General features: G+C 37.3%; 1 protein-coding gene across 1 annotated transcript; it reads right to left on the minus strand.

Moving 5' to 3' along the window:
* Positions 1-1,062: 1,062 nt before the first annotated feature.
* LOC132188381 (ethylene-responsive transcription factor WIN1) lies at positions 1,063-1,991 on the minus strand. The gene is made up of 2 exons (XM_059602813.2): positions 1,912-1,991; positions 1,063-1,759 (listed from the first exon to the last, which is right to left on the minus strand). Exons 1-2 carry the CDS (start codon positions 1,989-1,991, stop codon positions 1,282-1,284), a joined length of 558 nt encoding a protein of 185 aa, XP_059458796.2. The 3' UTR covers positions 1,063-1,281.
* Positions 1,992-7,750: the final 5,759 nt, after the last annotated feature.

Below are 7,750 nucleotides of genomic sequence, written 5' to 3' on the forward strand. Positions count from 1 at the left end.
GAAATTAACTTATCTGCAGTTGGAGTGAAGAATTTCAGATATAATATTCAAAGTCATGTTGCAATTAGTGCAAGTTATTTCTCTTTTAGTACTAGTTGCTTTGCTATTGAGAATGATGGGGTTGAAGGAATTGACTAGACATCTAAAAGATGGAGACAAAAACATTTCAAATTCAATGAAGAATTTGAAATAATATTAAAAAAATAATCATAATACAATATTAGAATAGTGATAATCATAACAGCAGCGTGAGTAAACTCATGTTGGTATATTATAATAGTATTATATTATTAAAAAAATTGGAACAGTAATATTAAAAAATAATATTATAAAATATACATACGTATGAGAACATGTTATGATTATCACTACTCTTATCTCCAACATGAAAATAATGATGCATGCATGCCGATTTATGTGTATACTAATCATATTAAAATAATAATATCTTGTGATTCTGAAATCTCAGGAGACAAACTAACAAGGTGATGTTGAAAAGCTTATTTAAATGGCTAAAATTTTGTATTTTACAGTAAGTTCTTCGTTCTAAAGTTTGCTAGTTTAAAAGTGTCCATACATAAAAATACGAATATCTTTCAGAAAGTTGCAATAATAGCTGCTTTGTCATTTGTCATTTAAGGGATGTGATCCTACTTTTATTGAAGCTCAATAAGGACGGCTTGACAGCTAGAGTTTATGTACTTTCAATAAGAAACACTGGGTGAGTGATTTTTCCTCAGCTTTCCCCACAATTCCTTGATTTTTCTTGGATCTATGAAAGAATAGTGATTATTTTGCTTGTAGATTCAGCTTCCTACATCAAAATCAGACCAGTTCTTGGTCTGTAATATACCAAAATCTTAATTCACAGAGCTTCATCTCATGAGTAGTACTAATATTTTATGCTAACGGATGAGATTTTACCAAAGTTGCTACAAACACATGCATGCAAACAGAAGAAATAGAGGTGGATAATAATTTTTTTAAGAAAAAGAAAAAAAGACAATCGAAAACTAGATTAAAAAAAAAAAAAAAAAAAAAAAAAAAAAGCCCACTTTATATCCCACATATTAAATTTATTGCTAAATAAGACACTACCAATAAATTTCTATGGTAACTACATACTTCCTATAAAGCCAAAGAAATTAAATATGTGGGAATCTAAATCAACATATGTGGGTGACTATACCACCTCCTCCTCATGATTTTAAAGCAACAAACCTCTACTTTGAGCACTGCCAAGGACCAAGCACATGGACGCTGCCCCCACGCTTTGTTCAATCAATTTCTATTCAGAAGTTCCTCAATCATCTGCAATGCAAGCCTCTGCTCCTCATCCCTCCCATCTCCACCTTCAGGCCCCTCTATTTCTCCTGTCCTTGAAACGGGCATGTTTTCTTCAGCCATTCTCCTCCCATTCTTCCCTCCTAACTCAACCATCATTACCCAGTTGGAGTCAGAGTGATGCCCTGCTCGTTTCTGCCAGACCCCAATGTGGGAATTCTCAGTGTCAAGCCTCAGGCATGTGAGAGAAGGAGATGGGAACTTGCAGCACTTGCGGAGCTTTGCAGTAAGCAATGCAGAAAGTGCAGTGGAAGAAGAAGAAGAAGCAGGGGAGTTTTCATGATTGCCCATTTGATTTGTGGCGATTGGGAAGTTTGTTTTGGCGTTTGGTCCACTCATCAAAATGGCTGCCTCGTCGTACGCTCTTGCTGCCTCATCTGCAGTTTGAAACGTCCCAAGCCATACCCTTCTTTTCCTGCAACACATATATATATGTATCCAACAAACAGGGGACTCAATATATATATATATGCTCTGTATTTTAATGCAATAGTTGGAAGAAATAAAAGAAAACAAAAAGGGGTAAAAGTTTTGAGAAGAGAAAGCAAGAGTAATGGATGTAAATACAGCAATGGATGACGGATCTCAGAGACCCATGAGCCCCAATGCCTTTGCCTTACACCTCTGAACTTCTTTGATTGCACCATGTTTGTAAAACCCTTGTCTTAAAATGGAGATGCTGTTGTAATATATAGAAACTTGATGAAGCTACGTGTAGATATTTAAGAGGAAAAATTACACTTTACTCCTCAAGTTTGGGGCGATTTTTAATTTGACCTCTAATGTTTCAATTTTTACAATACAATCTCTCAAACTTTTAAAATTTTGCAATTGGACTAATTTTATCCCAAAATTCTCATATTGCCCCTAATTTTTTTTTTTTTAAATAAAAATAAAATTGAGGTGTAGAAATGGCCAAATGGCCAAAGCCACCCGGATTTTTTAAAAATAAAAATAAAAAAATAAAAAATTAGGGACAATATAAAAAGTTTAGGATAAAATTGATCAAATTGTCAAAATTTAAAAGTTTAGGGGGGTACATTTCAAAAATTGAAATATTAAAGATTGAATTAAAAATTGCCCCAAACTATAGGGGGTATAATATCCTTTTCCCTATTTAATATATGAGTCTTTTAACTTCATATATAATTAATTTTTGATCTTTTAATTTGTCCTCGTGGGACACGTCATGCAAATGATATGGGAGAGCAAAAGTCATGGGGCACACACGGTGTTGGGCCATAAGAGTTTTGAACTTTTGTGGGTGGGCAATACCTATTGGTGTTTAAGATGATATGTCGATATTCTATTGGAGGCTGTAAAATAAGGAGTTTTTACGGTCCATCCGGATCGAAGGTTTTCTCATTAGAATTACACGGCTCGAGATTTTAACCAAGTAAATTAATGACAATTTCAACTCTTCACAGCATGACCTTTTAACCAAATGACTGGCAAATTGTGTGGCCTCAATCTCACTCCCTCCGAGTTAATTAATTTTGAGGACCTTAAATTATCGTTCTTATTCAAACTTAAGCTTACACCTTAGATTTGATGGGATGTTATAATATTTTATATTGTCTAAATTATGCTCTATTTTATTTCTTTGTAAGGTTTTCTTCCTTCCTTATTTAGTTTAGCCTCTATATAAATATAGACCATTGTAATACAATTTCATATATTCCAATACAAGATGTAGCTCTAACGTTTCATCAGACTCTTTCTCACAACTTCTGCGCTCTAATCTCTCTCATATTAATCTCATCATATATTTAATTTTCAGGAGAAAATATAAAAAATACACTTGATTCCCCCCTACCCTGAGTTAGGCCTCTTTTTCGATCTTACCTTTTATATTTAAAAAATGGTAAACGACATTTCCGAAGTTTCAACCATTGGTAAAAAAGACCTCCTGCCTATTTTTTCTGTCTCTTTAGAGAGAAAACCAGACACGTGCATGCATCACATTGACCTTTTCCAATGAGAACTCTCAAAAACAAAAACAAAAAGGGTGGTCGTCGAGCCACCCTCTTTGGCCAATGGGAGTGGTTCGCCACCTCCAGGGCGGCCGATACCACCCCTTTTTTTCGAGCCATTCGTCTCCATTCTTATCCCCTAGCTCAGTTCCTCCCATTCCAAGAGTGCATTATAATGAAATAGGAATTAGTTAGCTAGGGATATGTGTAGTAAAGCTGAGTACGTAGCATTGATGGGTGGATTGCCGCATTGCTGCTCATGTGTGTTAATGTTACAGAGTGAAAGAAACAGCTCAGATGATGTAACTTGGAGATTTATCAATGTACTAGGACCCCCCCCACAGAGGCTAGCTTGTGCTGGCATTAAAGGGGAAGCCGTGCAAGAGATTATATTCAGCCAAAACGCATATATATACAACTTCTCGGCTACGGCTAAAATAATGTGTAAACCTTATTACATAGTGGAGATAGCAATTAAATGCACATGCATGTACTTCAAAGTTGACTTAACAGCAGTGTTGTACGTATCTAGCTAGGGAGGATATAAACTAAATCATCTAGCTATATAAGAGATGAAAAAAAATATTTAGCCATAATATAAAAAACAATACTTTTATAAGGATTTGAAAAAAATTTGGAGTTTGCCAAAGTTCCTAACCTTCGAGGTAGGTCCACCCCTTGAACACAGCATGAGTTGTAACTAGCTCAAAATCTAAACCTGGATACATTGGCGGAGATAAAGGAGGACAGACAGGGGTGCCCGCCCCCTACAAAAAAAAATTTTGAAATTCTTTCTACAAGTAATTATTTAGTTCCTTTGCCCCCAATCCCTACTCCTCCTTCTCCAGCCCCTAATGTCGCTCCTCTTCTTCTTTTTCATCGTTTATTCTTCTTCTATGCTTGACCTTTTTCTTCAAGTTGGCTCAAGTTTCAAAAGGGGTAACTTAGTCATTTACTTGAAGAGAGATTGATAGTAAAGAGTAAAAAGGGACAAGGATCTTTTGGGATCCAGCTAGTTTTATTTATAGGGGCAAAATTATCCTTTCATATTTTTTAGACAAATTTGCCCTTCAAATAAAATTAACTGAATCCCCTCAAATTCATTTGAAGTGGAAATGATCTAAATTCAGCAAAAAGACATTTAAGTAATTATATCCCTCCATAGGCTTCGTTAATTAAAGCAAGTTTTAAAAAGGGTAACATAGCCATTTAGTACTTGAGGAGATATTGATAGTTGAGAGAAGAAAGGAATTTAATATTATGCATGGAAACATAAAAAGAATGCAGTGAAGTACAAAGACATGAAAGACACCCTACACACATCCAACATGTGACTTTAGAACTATCAGACAAATCTTTATTTTTAAATTTTGGTTTTTATTAACACAATTTAGCTATTTTACATGGATCATGTTGGGTAATGGATCAACCACTTTAAGCCCAACAGGTCTCTAGGCCCGGTCCAATATGCAAAGACAAGCCTAAGCCGAGACATACTCGGCCCAAACCGAAGCATGGCCAACCCACCGAGGGCATGGTAGTCTTTTCACTGAGGGTACAATGGTCCTTCAGCAAATGAAGGAAACCCCACATTCACTAATAAATGTGGTGTACTCCCAGTGCCCAAGCTAAAGTCCCATGTTCACTAGAACGTGGCCCAGCTGTTAGTGTCCAACCGAGACACGTGTACCCGAGGATAACTCGGAAGCCCACATCCAAGATAAGCATGGCCAAGCCACTTTCCAAACCCACGTTCTCATGATCGTGGAATAACCCACAACCCATGATCCACTTCGTCACGCATTGCGCATAGTGGATCCTCAGGAACATGGGGCCAAGAATCGGAGAATGACAACCGCTACCTGATGCCTATATAAGGGAAGCTCCAGCTCATTATTTGGTAATCACAAATCTCTCAAGCTCATATTTCTTACTTGCTCCCCTTCTCCCAAATTAAATACTGACTTAGGCATCAGAGCTATTCCTCGTTGGCACACCCCAACAGCTCTTATCCTAATTTCTCTCTTTTGCAGATCAACGACTCCTCGAATTCCGTGCAGTATCACTCCTCAAAAAATTATCATCAACAATTTGGCGTCGTCTGTGGGAACCCTTGATTTTCATTGTTCTTAACACACAAAATTTGACATGGTGACCACGCTCTAGAGACAATGCTGGAAATCCTGGGACATCAGCTGATCCGAAAGGTCGAATCGCTTCATTGGAAGATCAAATGAAGCGTATAACCGAAACCATGGACGCCTTGAAGAAGTAGAATAAGGATATTGCTTCCCGACTCATTGCTAGAGGGGACCGAGAACATGAAGAGGGGTGTTAAGAGAGGAGCAGAGAAAAGCGAGCCGAAGTTGGAGGTGATCACAAAAGTTCTGCTCGGGGCGACCACGAAACAACAGTTCAAGGTGGAGTTGGTTCTCATCACGAAAGGTCTCATCACAAAAGGCATCATGTGACCAATGTTGACGAAGAAGTGACAAATTTAAAACATAAGTATGTGGAGATGGCTCGTCAGATGGCTCAGTGAGAAGATCGATCGGTGGCAGAGGATCTGATTGAAAATACGAATTTGCCGTTCACTGATCGGGTGATGAGGTTTCCTCTTCCTTATAAGTTTAAATTACCTCACGTCGATAAGTATGATGGGTGAGAAGATCCGACTGATCATATGGAGAGCTTCTGAGCTCACCTCATCCTCCATGACACCCCCGACAAGATCGCATGCCAAGCTTTCCCTTTAACCTTGAAAGGGGTTGCCAAAGAATGGTGCGGAAGGTTGCTTCCCAAGTCTGTAGACAACTTCGATTTCCTCGAATGCTAGTTTTTAACTCAATTTTTGGTGATCCGGAAGAGAAAGAAGTCCTTTGCCGATTTGATGTCCCTTGTGCAAGGGAAGAATGAGTCATTGAAGGACTACATGATTAGGTTAAACTGAGAGAAGCTAAGTGTAGAAAGCCTAAAGGAAGAAACGATGCTCTCAGCTTTAATGAACTGGATCAGAAACGAAGGGCTGCTGATGGCCAAGTTAGCTAGACCTACGTTGGTAACTCTTCGTCAGTTTATAAACAAAACCGAAGAGTTTATAAACCAGGAGGAAGCCATTGGAGCCCAGATGAAGTCTAAAGGGGAAAGTAGCCAAGGTTGTAACATCCCCAGCCCGTGAAGGCTGAGTTTGCCACTTTTCTTCTTTTACAACAAAAGTTTTTGCAAAAATCTATAAGGTCTATCAAAGTGCTTGATTTTAAAGGATACGATAAATGTATAAAACATTCTTCAAGAGATTTTATTACAAGCGAAATTATAAAACATTAAACTTTAGTTGCGGAATATCATATTATTACAATAACTGATATGAAAAGACTTTGAAAGTTAATAATTATTCCCGCCCCCATTACTGCCTCCTATTCCAGCGTCCTTTTTACTTGAAAACAAGAAATAAAACTGAATGAGCCCAAAGGGGCCCAGCAAGTAAAGTCCACAACCATAAATAGTTTTACTCATCGTCCTCAATTTAAAAAAAAAAATGTTTTCACAAATATATATACAACCAGCCATAATAATATATGTATGTACGGTTGCATCTCCCGTAGCATATACATACTATTACATCTAGTAATAAATCATCGTCATAAATCATCATCATAATGCATTATTATAAATCATCATTGTATATCATCGTTGAAATTCTATTATCATTTTCTCATATTATGGCCTATGTACACTGTTACCCCTGTGTACGAGGGTTGTGGGTCTTTGTGACCATGGCACTGAACTGTGGCCTCAGCCATGCCCGACCGTCAATTAACTCTTTCTTGGTGCACTCAACAGTCATGTTGATGGAATACCACCTTCTTGCATAGCCTCCTTCAATGATTTCGCCTCCATCCGAGTATCAGTACCGAACTCCTCTCATCCTTCCTTATCTTAGGGCCAAAAATACTTTCCTCCATACATGTGCCCTCATTTCATAAACATTTAACTCATTTGTTGTACTTCTCTTTGTACTTCTTTTGATACATCTTAGGGCAACAAGTATGAGGGTTTATCATTATTTTTATTTCTTGTAATCAACATTTGTTCACAAAATTCTTTTTCTCAAATCTTTTATGCATGCCACATAACTTCATAATATGTAAATAAAAATGAATATTTACAAAAATACATAAATTGCACGACATGATAACTTTAGAAGGGGTAGTGAACTTACTTACCTCTAGACTGAAGCGAAAAGTGGTCTGAATGATCTAGTTGATCCAATTTGACTAACACCACTAGTATATCTTTTGAAACTAGTTTCTCAAGTCCGTTCTCTCTCGTGTTCCTTCTTTCTTGTAGTGCTTTGTCTCTCCATTTCTCTCTCTGCTCTGAGTAAACACTCTCAGAAAGAAGAAAGACCGAGTAGAAAGTGGAAGATGGAA

This window comes from Corylus avellana, chromosome 6, assembly GCF_965113065.1.
Source record: "Corylus avellana chromosome 6, dhCorAvel1.hap1.2, whole genome shotgun sequence".
NCBI classification, from domain to species: Eukaryota; Viridiplantae; Streptophyta; class Magnoliopsida; order Fagales; family Betulaceae; genus Corylus; species Corylus avellana.

Excerpts from the sequence above, each read along its gene's own strand:
- LOC132188381 (XM_059602813.2), bottom strand. The coding sequence starts at position 1,991 with ATGGTGCAATCAAAGAAGTTCAGAGGTGTAAGGCAAAGGCATTGGGGC. Across the intron at positions 1,760-1,911 it reads GAGATCCGTCATCCATTGCT|GAAAAGAAGGGTATGGCTTG; the intron begins GTATTTACATCC and ends TATGTGTTGCAG.